Consider the following 20697-nt stretch of genomic DNA (forward strand, 5'->3'; position numbering starts at 1 on the left):
GGCTCAGTTCTGACTCTCCATGACAGCCCAGAGGACTTCTGAGGAGCTGCCTTCACAGCTGGGCTCAGAAGCAAAGGTTCTCTTGTCGTCAGAGCAACTTGGGATCTCAGAGATCCATCCTCCAATTACCCATTCTGCACCCAAGGTACCTGACCTGGAATGGGGGATCAGCCTGTGTGAAAACAGTCAGAGGTTAGAAAACAAATGATGATTTGAGCTCAGTGTTCCCAAGCCACCGTTGGCTCAGAATCTGGAGGAAATCTAGGTAGCTGAGAGCAGACAGGCTAGATGAGGAGGTGCTGTCCAGGTTTGAGAAGGAGGATACTAGTGCACCTGAGAGGCAGCTGGGAGTGGGTGGGAACCAGCCTTGAGGTGATGAGGCCTGTGCCGTTCAGCTTTCAGTAAATCATGTGACTGGAGGAGTTGCCTGGCCTTGGCTTCATCTTCCTCAGGATGCAGATAAGAAGTACTCGCCCTGACCAGCCTGCAGGGCTGCGGGAGGAGCAACTGCTAGTGATCAACTCACATCTGAGCAGAGCTTCCCAATTTCCATAGCTCTGTTTCCCTCCTTCAATCCTCACGGTGACCTGTTAAGTGGATGGGACAAAGCCACTTGCCCACTTCCTACCTGAGAAAAGCAAATCTCAGCCAATAAGGTGATCGTGCAGCAGATCTTCTAACTGCTCAGCGTAAGTGCCAGACCGGAGGCAGTTTTCCCTGATCTGTAGGCAACGAGCACCCCCTGGACTACTCTGCGTAGTCTTGAATAAAGGATTTTACCCACCAAAAATACAGAGAAGAGAAAACAATGGGATTCAGTGGGTGTGGCATGGATTCTGGGGATAAAACAAATGGGTTCAGATTCTGAAGTGTCCTCTTGGACAAGTTATCAGGACTCTCTGGGTCCCAGTGCCCAGGAGTAAATCAAGGGAATCACATTCTCTCTATGAATGAGGTCCACTATTTGAATGCCTAACCCTTGGAATCTATGTAAGAGATGTCGGGAGGGACCTCTGGGGTTTGCCAACAGTTATTTTCATCTCTCTGTAAACACAGCTCTGAAAGCAATTGCCCCATTGGGGTCTTACCTGCTTGCTGAAGTGCTTGCCATATCTCAGTTCAGTGGCAAGGTGTTCACAGTTCGAAAATGAAAGTTTGCAGTGACGTGATTCACCAACTCTCTTCTTCGCCAAACTGATGATCTCGTGGACAACCGTGGCCTGGATTCCTTGTCCAAGTAGTTGTTGACCATGTAACTGTGTGTTTCTGCCACCTCCTTCAGAAGCTGACATTTCACCTTGACTTTTGCATTTTCATGTTTGCTGTCTCTTTTGCAAGATTCAGAGGAGACAGACCGACCTGGGGTCACAGAAAGATGCTCCTTAAGATGATTTCATGCTCAGTGGTCTAAGTTAGGGAAAGGAGGGTGCTAAGCCCTCTTCAATGTCCCTCAAATGCCCGTTTTTCAGCCTTAATCCACAAGAAGGTGTTGAGAGCAGGGTGATATCTGTGCTGCTAACTGTCTCAAGGACAAACAGGACTGCTGGGCCCCTGTGCTTACCAAGGTTGTTAAGAGATATTTGTCCGAGGAATGTGCGGTTGCCTGGAGAACTTATCTGTCAAGGACGGGAGCGGGGCTTAGCCCCGACTCATCTCCTGCATAGTTCACCCCTTCCCTCCTCCCTTCTTCCACTAGGACCGTTCAGTTCTGGCAGGACCCAATGAGAATCAAATAGATTGGCAGGACCCAACCAGAGGAGGACTAATGTTTAGTTGTTCAAATGTTAACCAATTAAAAGAACACTGTAAAACTGCTTGCCTTTCATTATAAAAACCCTGCTAACGAGGGCTGGGGGCCTCTCTTAGTGTCACCGGTTAAGGACGCAGAGGACCAGGCTCGAGCTTGCTAATAAATGACTCTTTGCTGCTTGCATTGATCGTGGTCTCTGCCGGGTCTCGAGCCTTTGGGCACAACAAAGGCGCTATGGAGAGGTGGTGGTACCTTTGAGAGAAGGGCCTTGTAGAAGTCTGTTAGGTCATTGGGGGTATGGCCTTGAAGGGGCTATTGGGACCTTGGCCTCTTCTGCTCTGTTTGCCATTCCCCACCACGATGCTCTGCCTTGCCTGAACCCCAAATCAATGTAACCCACCAACCGTGGACTGAATCCTCTGAAACTGTGAGCCGAAATAGAACATTCCTCCTTTTAAGTTGCTTCTCTCAGGCATTTTGTCACAGTGATAGAAATCTGAGTAAAGCATGGGTCATGCAGGCTCCCAGCAAGATTTCCAAGGATGCTGGGAGACCAGGCAGTGTGGAGAGAGCACAGTTCCTGCAAGCAGCCCCTCACAGGGACACATGTGGGGCGGAGAGAGTGAAGCTGAGCCACGATGGAGATCCCAAACAGAAAGAGGTGCCAGCAGTGAGGACCACCTGCCAAGGGAAGCCGCAGGCAGCATGTGTAGCAGCCCACGAGAGTGACCATGAGGCCAGCAGCCAGCAGAGCCCCAGGGGAGGGGCTACGACGCCCTTGGGAGTCCACACACCACTGCTGTGGGCTCTGCATGCCTGCCAGCAGCTACAGGATGAAGAGTTTACCCTGCTGGGTTTCAGCCTTGTTTTGTCGGGTCTCTCCTTTCTAGTCCCCTAGTCCTCTCCCTTTTGGAATGGGAATGCCTACCTTATGCCCGTTCCACCATTGTTTCTCCGAAGTTTGGAACTTGTTTTATTTTATTTTTACAGGGGTTCAGAGCTGAGTTTGCCTTTTGAGTCTCAGGAGACTATGTTCTTGGACTTTTGCACAACGCTGGAGTAGTTAAGGTTTGGGACTCTTGGGAATGGACCACGGGCATTTTGTATTGTGAGATGGTCATGACCTTTTGGGTGCCAGGGACAGAATGTTATGATTTGGACTTTAACTGTGTCTCAAAGGCCCACATCTTGGAGGTGCTAGTGGGAGGTGATGGCAATTTTGAGAGACGGAACCCAGTGGAAGATCTTTAGGTCATTGAGAATGTTCTTTAGAAGAGGAGAACGGGTTCCCAGTCTCTTCCTCCTCCTCATTTTTTTTTTTTTTTTTTACTTCCTGCCCACTGAAGGAGCAGTTTTTCTCTGTCCCATTCTCCTGTACTGTGCTGACCTGACAGAGGCCCAAAGGCAACTAGGGCCATTGATCATGGCTCTCCAAAACTGTGAACCAAAATAACCCTTTCTCTTTATAAGTTGATTACCTCAGGTATTTGTTATTGTGACACAAAGCTGACAACAGAGGGGAAGGAGAATGAACAAAGAGTTTGTTATTAGTTTCTGAGTGTGACCATCCCTCCCCAAACTTCTCTTCCACTCTCATTTCCTATTAAATTTCACATGGGCACACTTATTTGATAAACATCATTTATTACCTAAATACTTAATGGTATGTGGAGAATACGTTCCCATAGCAACAAGAGTGAGGCTATGCTAGGCAGTGTATGGCCACCATGATATTCCACTCTATCAAGGTACCTTTATTCATTTGACAAATCTCTATCTATTAGACACTTAAGTTGTTTATCCTTGTTATTCATTACAGACAATGACATTATACAATACTTACTCCTTATGAATCTTTGGGCACAGATCTCACTCACAAGGTTTTGAAAATTTACTTTCCAGCTTCAAAGGTTTACCTCTGTTTTATAATACAAATTTTGTGCCAGAAAAGGACATATCCAAGAACCAGAAGTTGTAAGGCAAGATCTGAAACAACTTCAAAAGTCTGGCTATTTCTGTGCTATTATGCAGAAACCTGATGACTCAATTGCAAGTGAGAATGGTCTTAACATTATCTTACTTCCTGTCACCTGGTGTGATCCTGGACACGTAAGAGAAGGTCAACAGAGTTGTCAAGGAGTAGAGTCCCGTTCCATTCTTTGGTGAATAAAAATCTGGAGTATTATAATTTGAAGGGAAACAGAAGCTAATAAGCATAGTCATTAATTGCACATTTGTTCACTCTTCTCAAAACTAATGTTTAAACAAATAATTCATATGTACCTGTTGTGGTGATGTGGACCACAATAACCATCACCTCCATAGACAGCCCAGTGTCTGTAGAAACGCAATCAATCTCAACCAACCAGGTCTCCAGGTTGTGGGTGTTCACATAACTGCAACAGAAAACCACAGACAGTGTCGACAGAGTTCTAAGAAATAGACAGAGTTCTAAGAAACCACAGACTTTGAGAACTTCTGAACTACCCCATGGCGACAGGTGGTACCTGAAATGGAAGAGACTTTGGGTGACTGGTGAGATCACCAGCTTTGCTGTCACTATCCAAGGACCCCTTTAAGGGGCACCTGAGACAGGGTTTGTTCCTGGCGTGCATTTAGGTTGTGTCTATGATGGCATTTTTACAAATGCATCTAATGGCATGTGTCCTGCATGAAAGATCAGCACACGTGAATCAGCAAGAGGCATCGTCTGTGCTGGAGAAACTCACCCCGAGCGGCCAGAGTCCAACGTGGACTGTTGAACCCTCTTCGCCTGCTGACCCTCAGGCCACGTGGTTGTTGTGTACCTTTCATTTCTTGTCCCAAGGCTTTGACATGGAGGCATTGCTGACTGGACAGACTGTCCCCGCCCCACCCCGGGATATGCAATTTCTAGAGTTGGCACACAACCCCCCATAAATAAATACTCTTTTCAGATGCAGACCAACCAATCGGCAGCCCACACTCCCTAACACGGGCTTCACTGTTTCTCACAGCCCAGCCTCCGCTCTCCTGGCCTCACCCCGGACCCCCAGCCAGAAAGCAGCCCACACCACCCCACGCCACGGCCACACTGTGGTCACTGCTTCTCTCCATGGCCACTCTCTCCCCAGGACTGGGGGAGCCCCGCTACAGGTCCCCTTCCTCCCCGCACATTGGAGCCTGCCTTCTGTCCCCTCTCCTCTTTCTGTTCCCTCCTTTTCCAGGGACGGTCCGCAGTGCACGGAGCCCCCCCCCCCCCCCCCCCCCCGTGACTCAGTCCTGGCTCTTCCATCAACCCTGTGCTCTCTGTCACCCTCCTCCTTCCCTGCTGCCTTCAACGCCCACGTCCCCTCCAGCTGGCTCAGGAAGCCTCTCCTGAATTCATCAGCTCATCGCATCTGGCCTTCCACTAACACTCTGGTGACACAGCCCCTGCTGGCCTCCCTCCCTCCCGGCCGATCGCTCTCTCCCAGCTGGCCCTCCTGCAGATCCCCAGGCCGCCCTCCGCCTCCGTGCACGCATCCCTAGAGGAGGCGGTTTTACCCTGACTGTCCCCTCCCTGGGCCCACCTGGGCTTCAGATCTGTTTGGGACTAGTGGGATCTGGGCAGAAGGATTCACCACTCAGCTCCTTCTCCATTTTGACAGAAGCTCATCATGGACCAGGACATAGCAGGGCACCCAGAAGGCTCCACCTAGGGAGTGCCTCAGACTCTGGTTCTGACCATTTCATTACTATTGTTATTTTGTTTATATTTAAAATTCATTCTGACAGGACTCCCATAGCACAAGAAATAAAAGCAAGAATAAACAACTGGGATAGATTCAAACTAAAAAGCTTTCTCTCAGCAAAGGAAACTATCAGAAATGTGAAGAGAGAGCCTACAGAGTGGGAGAATATCTTTGCCAACCATACCTCAGATAGAGCGCTAATTTCCAGAATCTATAAAGAACTCAAAAAAACTCTACACGAAGAATACAAATAATCCAATCAACAAATGGGCTAAGGAAATGAACAGACACTTCACAGAAGAAGATGTACAAGTAATCACCAGATATATGAAAAAATGTTCAACATCCCTAGTAATAAGGGAAATGCAAATCAAAACCACCCTAAGATTTCATCTCACCCCAATTAGAATGGCGATTATCAAGAATACAAGCAACAATAGGTGTTGGCGAGGATGTGGTGAAAAAGGAACACTCATACATTGCTGGTGGGGTTGCAAATTAGTGCAACCACTCTGGAAAGCAGTGTGGAGATTCCTCAGAAAGCTTGGAATGGAAACACCATTTGACCCAGCTATCCCACTCCTTGGCCTATACCCAAAGGACTTAAAATCAGCATACTACAGAGATACAGCCACATCAATGTTCATTGCTGCTCAATTCACCATAGCCAGATTGTGGAACCAACCTAGATGCCCTTCAGTTGATGAATGGATAAAGAAACTGTGGCATATTTATACAATGGAATATTACTCCGCAATGAAGAATGATAAAATTATGGCATTTGTAGGCAAATGGTCGAAATTGGAGAATATCATGCTAAGTGAGATAAGCCAATCTCAAAAAACTAAAGGACGAATGATCTCGCTGATAAGCGGATGAGGACATATAATGGGGGGTGGGACGGGCTAGCATTAGGTTTAGGGTTAGGTTTAGAGTTAGGCTAAGGAGAGCAGTAAGAATGAAGGAAAGAAGGACTGTGTAGAGGGAAAAGAGGGGTGGGAGGGGTGGGAGGGGTGGGAGGGGTGGGGGGGAGGGGAAAAATAAAATAAACATCATTACCCTATGTAAACGTAAAAAAATTAAAAAAAAAAAATTCATTCTGATTTTTTAGAAGTGCTTTTGCTCACACGTTACAGTCATGCTCACTGTCGGGTTCCTGTGAACGTGATCCCATAGGCGGGGGTGGAACTTGTTCCTTCCCAGATCCAGTGCTTCCTCTTCCTCCCTCCTCCTCTCCCGATTCCTCTTCTTCTCTACCATAAAGAAGACTGGAATTATGGCATTTGCTGGTTAAATGGATGCCATGCAAGAGCATCATGCTGAGTAATACAAGCCAGATTCAAAAAGTCAAGGCTGGAAAGTTTTCTCTCATATGTGGAAGTTAAAGTCAAAGAAAAGGGGGGAAAGGAGAACCCATGGAAATAGAAGGGAGATCAGTGGTGGAGAGGGGAGGGAGGAGGACCTGGACAAGGGAGAACTATGGAATGAGATTGACCAAATTATGAATATACCACCGTGAGTTTCGCCTTTATGTGTATCTATAAAGCATCAACAAGAAACAATAAATAAATAGAAGGAAGACCAGGAGAGTAGAAGATTATTTAAAAATTCGATATTGGTCGTAAGTGGAAAGGTTTAAGGATTAATGAAATCATGGAATCCTTGGTGTTTCAAGCCACTTTGGGAGCAGCCTGACCACCAGGAAGAGAGGTCCTGCACTCTGCCCTCTTTCGAGAAACCCAAGATTTTTCCAGAGAGACGCCCTGGCAGCCGATCCTAGTCCAGGGTGACTCAGAGGCAGGTGATGCTGTCTCCCCGTCTCCATTCACATGGGACCTTGTCTTCCCAAAACCACCAGCAGGGCTGGGCTGAGAGCGTGGGGCCCACCCGAGGGCCCCGTCCCCACAGAAAAGACACTGCAGGCAGGGAGCACCGCAGATCACCTGGGCCCAGGCGGAGGCATCTGGCTGCACAGACACAGGAGCAAACTGAGAAGAGCTTCAGCACCTGGGCTTTCCTTGTCTCTAAGAGAAGGCGGGAATCTGATGAGCAGGCCCATTAGCAGCTCACCACCAAAGACCAGCTCCTCCAGTCACATTGACCCGTGTCTACCATGCTACCCTGCATGGGCCACTGTGGCCGAAGCAGCCTCGGGTGGCACATTTCACCTAGCAGTGTCCACAAAAAGGAAAGCAGGATGTTTCCCCCCTTTGACTCCTTTCTCAGGAAATAAAATCCTTCCTCCCACGACTGATTTGCTCCTACCTTTCACTGGTCAGAACTGGGTCTCATTTTCATTCCCAAACTATGGGCATAGCAGGAGAGGGTCCTCTGACAGTCTCAGACACCAGCCGTGTATCGCCTGGACCTGGGGAGGGCCTCCTGCTGCCCTGGGAACACCAGGCTGTCTCTCTGCTCCCCTGGAGGATCTGGCAGGAGATACAGAAGCGGGCTTCTCCCGGGTAGCGGGCCTTCGGAGTGGGCTGCGCCCCACCAGAGGAAGCCGGTGCCCTGGGACTCCAGCAAGGCACCCCTCCTGCACAGCTCCGTCCCCTCCACAGTCCCAGGCCCTGGACACACTGGCCACTATCCGTGCACTCTTCATTCTCAGGCCTGGGGCATGAAATGATAACGTTCTGCTACCAATTACGTTGAAGTTTCTCACAGGCGATCTCTGGAACTGGGTCTGCCAATTGAGATTTTGTGGGAGTATCTCAGGAGACTCTGAGGCCCAGCCCTGGTGAGGATCTCTGCTTTAGGTCTGGAAGAATCTGGGGTGTGTCTGGGCCCCTTGCCATGAGAAATGGCCCTAGGCTAACCCTCCAAGCCACTAATCCTCACCAGCTCAGCCATGGTGAAAATTAGTGACCAGCCAGCTGAGGGAGGGGGTTCTAAAGATGGGGCCCACCTAGGAGATGATAGCGGGCAGAAGGAGGAGGTGGGCACTCTCCAAACTAGGGAGTAGGACCCATGCATACCTCCATCTGGTGGGACCACGCTGTGTGCAGCCATGTGGGAAGAGAACCAGGATGAGGTGGGTGTAGGTCACGTGCCCCCTCTGAGCCTCCACAGAGCAGGGGTGGGATGGATACACGGCCCTGATCACCCCACAGGGTCGGGGAAGGAGCAACTGTGCCAACCAGCCTCAGATCAGCAGTTTCCCAGTTTTTACCTGTGTCATGAGACAAGGAAAGGATAGGGTTGCTATAGCTGTGTGTTATGTAGTAATAAGAAGCTGTATTTGGTATTTGCCTGGACTTGTAAAACTAAAATCATAAAAGGCGCCTGGTGACAAACTTACTGCGTAGCATCATGACACTCCTGAACAATGCCGACATGAACCTTTATCTATGATCTGAGTGGGGGCTCCTAGTATAGCCGTGTTCTGGTCTTTATCAATGAAGACCCGGGCATGACCGGGTTGAAAATCACTACTTAAACCCCTGGACGTTTGGAGCAAACTGTCAGCAGCACCGTGACCAGAGGACTCCACGTCGCTCTGTCTCTTGACTGCCCTGGCTGTTGTCCACACTATCACTGATTGCTGATCCACTGTTGTCACCAAGGCCGACGACTGACCACCTCTCCCATATCGACGACTGCCACCCAGGCTCCAGCTGATTGGACACCCGAGGACATCCGAGGACATCTGAGGAGCCGAGAGAGGCTACGGCTCAGAAGAATCCCCTTGGTCTTGCTGACCGACTTCTTGGCTAAGAGACGTTGCATTGAGTGAGTCTATGGGATTGGACTCTAGGTGAACAAGGAGTGAATCTTTATTTGTGACTTGCTGTTATTAGGAATGTTAGGTGAGTGTGCATTGCGTGAATAAAATCCACTTGTTGGAACTGAACTTGATTCCTCTCTTACTCACTGCTCCTGACAACCTATGTTCCCTCTCATTTAATTTTCAAAAGAACCCTGTGGTTTAGATCAATCAGGGCCAACTGTCCCATATTTCTGGATAAGATAACTGAGTCTAAATTGTGTAGAGTGGCTCTGTGATGGTGTCCCAGCTGGCCAGGGGCAGTGTTAGAACCTAAACTGGCTGAAGGGAGTTTTAGACCCAGTTTCCTACCCATGGTTCCATGCAGATAATCCTCTGGAAGATTTTTCCAGACTTAAAGGTGCTCATCAGGGACGGGACACGCCCGAGTTCACTCCTCATCTGTGTTGGACATGTTACCTAAACTCTGTGAGGCCAGGTCCCCATGTGCAGACTGCGGAAACGTCACCAGTACCGCGGTCTGAATGTGAGAAAGCTGAATCTGTATGTAGTGCTAATACTGCAGCATTAGTGTATTGTATTAATATGAAATGCCAAGAGGGCTCCCGTGGTAGCTTCCCCAAACCCCACCTGTAATCCCACACCAAGAAGGACCACAGATAGGAGAGGACTCCCCAAGAGGACCTTACCGACTTGCGTAAGGGGACCTTATTCAGCTTAAATGTACTGGTTCTAAACTGACATTGATTTCAGGAAATCCAGAGCATCACTGTGGCCCCCAGCCAGTAGGGGCTTAAAGCAGTCAGATGATGAATGGAGTTTTAGCCCAGGTCCCACTCAGAGTGGGTCTGGTAGGTCCCCAAATCTATCTCATAATAATTTTTCCTGTTCCAGAATGCATAATTGGGATAGCCCTGCCTCGTAGTTGGTAGAATTCCCACGCTTGTTTCCTAGGCGGGGAAGGAGGGCTACTCTGATGGGAAAGGCCAAATGAAAGCTGTCCGAGCTGCCTCTACCTGAGGGAGGAGAATAGAAAATCCGAAGCAGTATCACATCCCTGGAGAGATGCAGAGATGAGGGCCACCATCAAGGACCTGAGAAATGTAGGGTGGCCAGGTCTGGTGGCGGACTCCTGTAATCCCAGCGGCTCGGGAGGCCTAGGCGGGAGGATTGCAAGTTCAAAGTCAGAGTGAGCAACTTAGTGAGGCCCCAAGCAGCTCAGAGAGACCCTGTCTCTCAATCAAATCTATAAAAGGGCTGGGGACGTGCCCCTGGGTTCAATCCCTGGAACCAAAAAAGGAGAAAAATGCAGGGTGGAGATTCCCACCAGCCCTTCCTGACTCTCCGATGTGGTCTGTGCAGAAGATGAGCACATCTGGGAGGAGAGCCATGCATGGTCCTAAGTTTCACCCAGTTGTGACTCAGGTCATAGCGGCTGTGACAGATGTGGTTTCCTGGCTTGAAGAGATGAACAGATCTCATGGTCTGAGCTGTTATCTGGAAAACGTGAACACATGTGCACACACACACACACACACACACACACACACACATACAGCTTCAACCTCTGTAATGTTTGGCTGCTGAACTACATTTTTTTTTTATCTTATGCAAATTTTATTGTTCTTTAAAAATGGACTACTTTCAATGATTTCAAAGTTTATACACAAGTGTAGATGTCAAAGTTTCTGAACTCTCACTGGTTGATCAAAAGTAGAGAAAAGCCTTTGGTATCCACACATTTGAGATTCTTGATTAAATCACAAGGAGGGGTGGGGGGGCACTCCTGAAAGTCTGTGACATAATTTGAGTTTCCTGAGGCATCACTTTGAATAGCACACACTTAGGGTTCACAACCAGACACCTAATCCCTGAGACTGAAAACCACATTCTCTAATCATGACCCATATGCATTTTATGTGAAGAACTAAATACAACTCTGTTATAAGGGACCCACAAACAACCTGGGATTTATTTTACTATGAATATCAAGGATTTATTTAACTCCAAAGTTTTTATAAGGATTTTCAAAAGGTCTTGCTTGCCTTAAAAAAGTGTTTAGAATTCCCCACTTATGGGAAGAATAAAGATGCCAAAGTATTAAAATAATTTGAATAATCATTAATTTCAAAATGTTGGTGCAAGATTCATTTTGAATAAAATTAAGGGGTTTAAGTAACTCAAGAAATCTAAACAATTCTGAAGTGCAGTTTTGAAATCATAATCTAGAGTCCTATGAAGAGAATATTCTATGGGAATAATTGCATACATTTGTGTACAACGTTAACAGATTCTCTATTGGAACAATAGAAAAGTGTGAGATTTATTGCATTTGCTTCATACTTTTTTTTAGAACATCTCACGTCCTTCTTCTTCTTGAAAATAGGAGAATTCAAAAAATACAAATCTGTAAGAGGGTCCCCTCTTCTTAGTTTCGAAGCAAGTGTTGGCTCCTTATAGTTAATGCTGGTTGTGCACCTACGCTTGGGCAGAGACACTGCTGTACTTTCTGTGTTCTTTTTTGGAGAAAGAGAAAGTTTCCTCATTTTCACTACAGGAGACAATGGAGCACTGGTGATATCCTTCAGGCCAGAGCGAGGTGACGGGTAAGTCTCAGGTGGCACAACTATAAGAACAATTGGAGGAGTTTGTGTTGGCTTAGAATCCTCTCTCTCTTTTTCATCTGTATGCTGCAGTGCTCTTTTAGATCGAGGCCTGGTGACTGGTCTCCCATCTGATGTGGTGGCAAGATTTTGAGTGTACTTGCCAGGGGGCAGATAGAAGTCATCAGAATCATCTCCAGAACCGCTTGATTCACAGATGCTCTCTTCAGACTTATGATTGTTTTCTTCTCTATTAGAATCAGCACTTATTTTCTGTTGGAAAGGAGTGAGATGAACACCCTCTTCCAAATTAAAATTGTAAGCATCACTGGAACTGACAGGTCCATCCAATTTACTCTTGGAAATATTTGTTTTAGTTTCATTTTTGTTCCCTTTATGCTTTGATGTAGATTTTGATTTTCTCCTGTTAGCTTTGCTTTTCTCTTCTCTTTTTCTTCCTTTTGCATATTTACACTTACTTTTAGTTTGTTCAGATTTAGATTCCAAAGGAACTTCTTTTGTTTTAGTAAACTTTCCTGGGTGAATAAGCTTTGGTGATAAATTAATTTGGTCCTTGTTCCAATGACGAACATTTTGTTCTATATTTTCAGGTATGTGCATGTTTATTCCTGGGTCTACATATCTGATTCTTTCCAATTCAGAAGACTGCCCTGCCAAATGACTGGTTTCAAAGTCATTCAAAGTACTGAACTGACTTAGATCATTAAAATCTTTCTTTAAATGGCGATGGAGAGACACGGTTCTAGGTAACACATCATCAGTAGATTTGGCTTCATCTGAATCAAAATCACATCTCAGTGTTTCTTGAGGAATAGTAGATATCTGCTCTTCTATTTGTAATGATTCTCCATGTCCTGGAAGGTCAGTTTCTTCAAGAGGAAGTTGCGGTAAATACTTCACAAATAAATCACTGGTGTTGTCCTCTCTATTGGAGTCCATTCCAGAGGGATGTATTTCCTGGTTCTGAGCAGCTTCTGTTTGCCGGGAAGCAAGTTTTTCTTTCAGTGCATATAACTGACATGCAAGGTAGTAACACTCTCTTCTCAGTTGTAGGATGATATCTTGGGCTTCTCTCACTTTGGATTTTTCATTTTCCAAAGCTAAAACTAACATTTTGTTGTTTTGTTGGTAATTTTTCAGCAATGTAGAAGTGGTGTTGATTACTTGGCACGGTGCAGTTATGAAGGATTTGCGTTTGCCAAGCTCTGTCAAGTTTTTATTCCTTTTCTCTTTCATTCGTTTCTTTATGTCTTCAAGACTATCTTGAAAGGATTTTTTCTGGCACCTTTCCTTAGCCATCTTCTGCCTGGGTCACTACTGCTGCTGCAGCCGTCGCCCTCCTCCTCACATCCCAAGGTTCCACAAAGCTGTCCCATCGCGCGCAACTCCCGCGCTCCGGGCCCTCCAGGACTGCGGCGCCTTCTTGGGTCACCCGCAACTACCGCCACCACATTCCTGAATTACATTTTTAATGTGTCTCTTTCTCTTACCCTCTGGGTAGGTCGTTACCCAGTCTCGAGGCATTAGCCAACTGTGGGAATCTCATCAGCGAAGGTCATCAGCCATAACTTCTGCTCTCAATTCCCTTCTAAGTTTCCCTGTTTGGATAGAAGCTACAAACGAAAAATTGCACCCTGGTAATTCCATGAGCCAATATTCTAGAAAAGGCAAAACCATGGGAACAGAAATCGGCTCAGTGGTTTTCAGGAGGTGAGTGTGGACTGTTTGGGGCAAGTGATGATTACATGATTATACAGTCAGACTGAAAATTAGGGGAAGTTGCCCTGTGTGTAAATCATCCCTGACAGTCGCCCCTACTGAGAACACACCTGTAGTTGGCTCTATTGCTCGTTGCCACGAGGGGAAATTCCATGGAGAAACCGTGGATGTCTCAGTAAGTGGGTGTTGGGAAGCCTATCCTGGGGTTTGGGTTTCGATGGGTGATTTGGGGAGGAAGCTGGGTGTGCTCTAGCCTGGGAACTGTCAGATCGCTTTCTAACAGGGGACTCGATAAGCTCTGCTGAGCCAGAGGCAAACTCGCCGAGGATGACATTTCAGTTGATGAAAAAGAAAAACAAAAGCAATCATTCCTTTTGGCCAAGAGAGCCATGCTGGTGTTTGGTGGTTCACACAGTGAACTTGTTTTTAATCCGTGCTTAGACAAAATTATGAAGTGTTCCTGTTTTCTCTCACTTTATCAGAGTCTCAGAGGGGCCTTGCCTGAGACTGATGTTCCCTGAGATTATTAACGTTCAATACAAGGATAGCATGGCCTAGTTCTAAGGGCTAGACCAGCATCCAGGTGGCAGGGCAGGGGCTGCTTCCCACTCTGCCTCAGTTTTGTAAAAAGAAAAAAATTCCAAAAGTGACGTTTTCACCAAAGTGTGACAATACAGAAGTAACTCAGAGTTCACACAAGGCACTCATCTGAAGCCTCAGGAAGAAGCACCTCTCAAGTACTTCCCTTTACCACTCTTGAGGACTTTCAGCTGTGAACTCTAAGGTCAGAAGCAAAACCGCTGTCAGTCATGCAAATGGGCTCCCTGACGGAAACTGGGGCAGTCACAGAGGTGACAGGTGGGGCAGTGGGTCACAGAAACACACCCGCAGCCCTGCTTCAGCAGAAGGGAAATGTGTCCAAGCTAACTTAAACCTCGTGACAGGCCAAAGAAATAGATGTTATCATTGTCTCCATTTTAACCAAGTAACAGGGTCAGGATCTCACAGGGAGTAAGAGGAAGAAGTGAAGCTGGATTTGAGGCAGCGGGCTTCTCCCGAATTGCTGTTAAGAAGGAAACCAAGCTCTTTTTATTTTCTCTAACTATACTGGGGATTAAACTTTTATAATCTTGTCAAAGTGAATCCTAATGTTATGTGTAACTAAAAAGAATCAATAAAAAAAGAAAAAAATAAGTTGATGGAATATACATATATATATATATATATATATATGTATTTAGATGTTGATAGATCTTTATTATATTCATTTATTTTTATGTGGAGCTAAGAATCATACCCAGTGCCTCACACATGCTAGGCAAGTGCTCTGCCACTGAGCCACAACCCCAGCTCCAGGAATGTACTTTAAAATAATAGAAAGTATACTACAGAAAAAAAAGAAAGACAGAAATCAAACCAGCAATCAGAAAATGAATTCATTCCAGATGAAGCTAACTGTGTTATGGGGTGCAACTTAAGAATAGACCGATCACCAATGACAAGTCCAAATGTGAGAGTCTTTATTAAGCCAGCTGGCTGATTGTCTCACAGCGTGCCCCAAAAATGGCTATTGGGAGAACAGCCCTGACCATAGGGTTGCAGGGGTTTTTATACCATAAATCAGTACATCAATCATAAGAGTCTGTTGCTATAATTTAAAATTACAAACTAATGTCATGGGATCTGAAATCATTAGCAGAGGGGGAAGTGGGTCAAAATGACCTTACTTAGGTACAAACTAAAGAATGGTTACTAACATCCACACAATCACTGTTGACATCACCATTAACATGGTACATTGTTTAGGGAACTAGGAATCAAAGAGAGAACAATTTTTCATTATACAAGAATTGCCATTTCTTCATTTTGTATCGCCAATCAAGTCATGCTAAGCAACTGTTGACGGGTACAGAGGTGGGGCGTTCCCGTGGGAGAAGCAGTTCCTGCATAACATGGAGTCTCAAGGTTAAATGACGTGTGTTTAGTCAATGCCCATTTAGCCTGGCCTACAACATTTCCATGGAGTCAAATATGTCAAACTGTCACAACTGTATTCAGCATTCAGACCAACTAGATCTTTAAGCCATTTTAGAGTGTTGAAGGAAATAAATGAAAGAACAACTTTCATCTTACAAAGGAGCCTTGGGTGAGATGGAGATAATGACACACAAAACAAGATCAGAAATCTTGGAAATGAAAAATACAGCCAATTGCCATAAACACACATCCATTTTCAATTGGGAGAACAAACTGCTGCCCATGCCCACACCACAGAGGGACTCATGAACTGAGCCAGGTTTACCATGAGAACAGAACGTTGGAAAAGTTTGCAGTTTGGCCAGAAAAGTGCATATTAAATCCAGGCCAAGGAAGGTGTGTGTGGTTCCTGAAGGTACCAGCCCTGTGAAAGGGGAATCAAACACTTTGCATCCTGAAAATCAGAAAGATGCGCTGGGGGCATCTCAGGAGTCAGAAGAGGACACCCAACCCCAGGCTCAAGAGTAGGAGTGTCAACTAACGGGGAAGACTCTCCTCTGAGGAGAGAGTCAAGGCAGGGTCTCCGCAGGGCAGCTCCCTCAGGGCCGCCTCTGAGGTTGTTTCCCTAGGATCATTTCCCTGTTCAGGCATCCAGGGGATGGTACCGCCATGGTTGGAGGGGGCCCAGCTACTGCTCCTGCTGGTGGCAAATCTTGGCATCATCTGTCTGGTGCTCATGTTGCAGAAATGAAGAAGGCAAGAGTGATGGGCGGTGGAGGCTCCCACTGAGATTCAGAGGAAAGCCTGGCAGGCCAGGCTGGGAGCCCTGGGGTTGGGGAGGAGGATGTGGGTAGCTGTGGGAGCCACACTGAAGCTGAAACAGAGACCCCGTTGTCATTTGGACATGAGAGTCCCCCAGAAGTTCCGTGCTCCTGCAGGAATATGCAGAGGTGAAATGGTTGGACTGTGAGAGCTTTCACTCCATCAGTCCATCCTGCAGGGAATGGACTACCCGGGTGGGAACTGGAGGCAGGCGCAGCCTGGTGGAGCAGGTGGGTCGCTGGGGCTGCCCTGGAGGGTGCGCTTCCCTGCCAGCCTGTCTCCCCTGTCTGCTTGCTGGCTGCCTCGAATGGCGCGGTGCTCTTCCACCACCACCTCTGCGTGATCTCCTGCCTCGCCTGGGACCCAGAGCCATGGCGCCAGCCCACCCTGGACTCAACCTCTGGACTAGGAGGGGAAATCGATTGTTCCTTCTCTGAGTTGTTTTTGTCAGATACTTTGGTCACAGTGACACAAAGCCGACTAATACAAAACTTGGTACCGAGAACTGAGACCATTGCTGTGACTTACCTGACCGTGTGGTTCAGAAAAATGTGGAGCTGGATTGCAGGAGGAATCTTGAAAAGGTTAGTGATGCAGGATGGGAAGGCTCTAGAATGCTGTCGGCAGAGCTTCGTGGATGATTCTGCTGGGCACTCAGAAGAACAGAGCCCTGAAGGAACGCAGCCTGTGCTCAGGAGGGAAAGAAGGATTCCACTGGGAATTGGGCTAGAGGCCATTTGTGTTATTTTCTGGTAAAAATTTTTCTACATCTTACCCATGTCCTGAGACTCTGCAGGAAGGTAATTTAAGGGTGATGGGCTAATTAATTTACTGGAGGAAATTTCAAGGCAGCACAGCATTCAGTCAGGGGCATGGATATTGCTGGCAGCTTTAACTAGGTGTACTGTGAGATTCGGGAGATTTCAAAAGCACAGATGAGAGATTTTAAAACTTACAAGTTGACCAGAAAAGTGTTTGTAAAACTGGGGCCAATAAAGTGGTTGTCAAAGAGATTATAGGCACTAAAGAGATGCTACATACTTCACATAGAGACAATAGGAAAGATACCTGACGGGCATCTCAGGAATTGGCAAGATGGCATTCACTGCAGCTCAAGGGCTGAGGAGGTGTGAGAAATAACCATCCACTAGTCCATTTTCAGAACACAGTATTTAGCTTTAAGTGTGAAGTGCCTTGGGAGGTAAGAAACGCAGCTGGAGGGGCCACCAGAGTGGAAAGTGACAAGCAGTTAACACCAGAGTGTACACATTGGTAGCTCCTTGACAAACAGGAGGTGAGAAGGAAGGAACCCGACCTGTAGCAGGTCAGGGGTCCAGTCTTTGTTTTGGTCCTGTTCCTTCTTTCTGGGTCTCTCTTCCTCCCCTTTGGGATGAGGATGCTTACTCTGTGCTCTGTATATTGGATCAACGGAACTTGCTTTTGATTTTTACAGGGACTCACAACAGAGATAAAGTGTGTGCATGCCAGAAGGCACTGGATCCAAGGGAGTTTTCCCTCCTCAAGAGAACGAAGGGCCGTAGGGACAACTACAGGAATATTTCTTTGAATACCCAGGAGGAGGCAATAAGACCGCGGTGATGTTGGGGAAGATTGTGTACCCGTGGCACTTAGCCAGGGAGGAGCCAGGGAGGGATCTTGAGCTCTAGGGGATAAAACGCTGGTTGTGCCCAATCTGTGAATCCCTGAGCACCAGGCACCTGATCTTGCAAGACTGTCATTAAAGTCCAGCCTAGCTTTTTGCTGTTCTGGTGTCTCTTAGTCCATTCATTGGGCTTGGACAGGTGAGCGTGTTTCTCACAAAAGGAAATTCCTTAGAGAAGAAACATGAGGGTGCCCTGCATGCACGGGGTGCCTAGAAAGCTGAAGTTTCGCTGTCGTCAGTCACCAGGCCCTTAGAGGCTGCTGCAGCCGTGAGCTCAGGAGTTCAGCCACTGCACAATCCTAGCCTCATCCTCGTGGTGCTACTTCTGCAGAAATTCAAGAGGCTGGCGTTCAGGGGTCACGGAGGTTTCCACAGAGAATTCAAAGGAAGGCCTGGGAGCCAGGAAAAGTACTGCAGGCGGCCTCTGAGAGGTTGGTATGTGAAAGTGAAACCGAAGCTGGGATGGAAACCCCAGGGATTAACAGTCCCATGGGCTGCTGCCGAGAAATGATGTCCTGCAGACCCAGTGAAATAGCCTAAGGAGCTGGTGCTCCTCCAAGTTGCTTTTGTCAGATATTTTGATCTCAGCAATGCCAAGCTGCCTGAAATAGACCCCAAGACGTTTGGGACGCAAGACTAAAAGAAAGCCCGTGCGTGCTGCCACCAGGCAGGCCAAAGGGTCCCTGAAGTCTCATGTGAACATATCGCCACCGCGCACTGGAGGTACCGTATGTGGAGTTGCAAGACCTGTCTGCCCAGCTGGGTCTCAGTCTTGTTCCGGTCCTGTTCCTTCTTTCTGGGTCTCCATTCCTCCTCTTTGGGATGAGAATGTTTACTCGGTGCCTCTGTATGTTGGATATGTGGAACTTGCTTTTGATTTTTTATAGGGGCTCACGACCAAGAGTTTGCCTTCAGTCTCAGAGAAGACTTTGGACTTGGACTTTTGAGCAATTCTGGGACGGAAAAGACTATGGGATCCTTGGAGATTGACTAAATGCATTTTGCGCTATGAGATGGATGTGCACTTTTGGGTTCTGGGGTAAAATGTTATGGCTTGATTTAAGGGGTTCCTCAAAAGCTTCTCTATCAATGCAGGAATATTCAGAGATGAAATGATTGGCTTGTGATTGCTGTAACCTAATCAGTCTGTTCTAGTTTAAGTGAACTGAGTGCTAAGTGTAGACAGGTGGGGCATGGTGGAGCAGGTGGGTCATTGGGGGTGTGCCTTGGAAAGGGTGCTCTTTCCTGCAACCCCCTTCTCCCTGCTCTCTCTGCTTGGTGGAATGGAACTGCACTCTTCCACCAGGACCTTCTACCATGATGTCCTGCCTCACCTTGGGCCCAGAACAATGGAGTCAGCCCACCATGGACTAAACCTCTGAACTATAGCCAAAATGGGTGGTTCCTCCTCTAAGTTGTTTTGTCAGATATTTAGGTCACAACAATATAAAGTTGGCTAGAACAGTCCCCAGGAAGTTCGACATGCCAGGATTGTGGAACATCTGCCTAGGAAAGCTGCAGGCAGTGAGCAGAGCCAGGACAAGTGAGAGCCTATGTGGTCTGCAGCAGGCAAGGACTGTAGCTGCCAAAGCCCTTTCCAGTGCATATCTTCCCACAGTATGCTGCAGATGCTGAACATGGAGCCTCAGGATTTAATGTTGCCCTGCTGGGTTTCCATCTTGCTTTGGTACCATTCCTTCTTCTTAGGCTACTACTATTCCTGTCTTTGGAATGGGAGCATTCACTTTGTACCATTGTATGTTAGAAGTAAGTAACTTGATTTTTTATTTTTATAGGAGCATAACAGCTAGGAGTTTGTTTTTGGTCTCAGAGGAGAGTTTTCTTGGACTTTTGAGGCATGCTGAAACTGTGGAGATTTTGGTGACTCTTAGAAGTGAAATAAATTTTCAATTTAAGATGGATCTGGGCCTTTCAGAGCTAGCGGCATAATTCTGTGGTTTGGATATGAAGTATCCCCCCAAAACTCATGGGTTGAAGTTTTGTGCCTCAACACAGCAATGTTCAGAGGTGGAACTCTGGGGACGTGATTAGATTTTGAGGGTTATGTCTTCCTCAGTGGATTAATCCATTGGTAACTGAGTGGACTAGATCAGACCTAGTTGAAGGAAGTAGATCACTGGGTGTGCTCTTCTAGGGACCCTCTGCTTTCTCTCCATTGATCTATCTATCTGTGTCTCCTTCTTAGATGCCATGAACCAATACGCTTTCCTCTGCCATGCACTTCTGCCATGATGATCTGCTCACTTCAGGCCCAAAGCAATGGAGCAAGTTGTCCCCGACTGAAATCCTGAGCCAAAATAAATCTCTTCTCCTCTACGTTATTTTCTCAGGTAATTGTCACAGCAATGAAAAGCTAACACATCAGATCTCTAAAATATTTTAGCCAACTCAGATCTCGTGACTAACACTAATATCACTAGTCAGTGGTCATTTTAGTCTTTCTAGTCTCCAATTATACTGATAATCAAGTTTTAATTTTTTCACGGAAAACCCATCCCCAGCACTCAGTAGGCTTACTAGAAAATTATCTGCTGTTCAGAGGTAAAGATGGCTTATAGGAACCACCTCTCTTAGCACCAAGTCAACTGACTGCCCTTGGGGTAAATATCCCCTAATGGAAAGTTGTCATATCAGGCAGCTTTCTCAGAGGACATTAGCCTCTTACCTTTTTTGGGCAGGAG

The 20697-nt window shown here is 46.8% G+C and overlaps 1 protein-coding gene across 1 annotated transcript; it reads right to left on the reverse strand.

Moving 5' to 3' along the window:
- Window positions 1–10202: 10202 nt before the first annotated feature.
- Window positions 10203–13113, reverse strand: LOC124958441 (shugoshin 1-like). Its single transcript, XM_047516472.1, has 3 exons — window positions 12644–13113; window positions 11534–11818; window positions 10203–10206 (listed from the first exon to the last, which is right to left on the reverse strand). Exons 1-3 carry the CDS (start codon window positions 13111–13113, stop codon window positions 10203–10205), a joined length of 759 nt encoding a protein of 252 aa, XP_047372428.1.
- Window positions 13114–20697: the final 7584 nt, after the last annotated feature.

The sequence above is a fragment of the Sciurus carolinensis genome, chromosome 11 (assembly GCF_902686445.1).
Source record: "Sciurus carolinensis chromosome 11, mSciCar1.2, whole genome shotgun sequence".
Taxonomy (NCBI): Eukaryota; Metazoa; Chordata; class Mammalia; order Rodentia; family Sciuridae; genus Sciurus; species Sciurus carolinensis.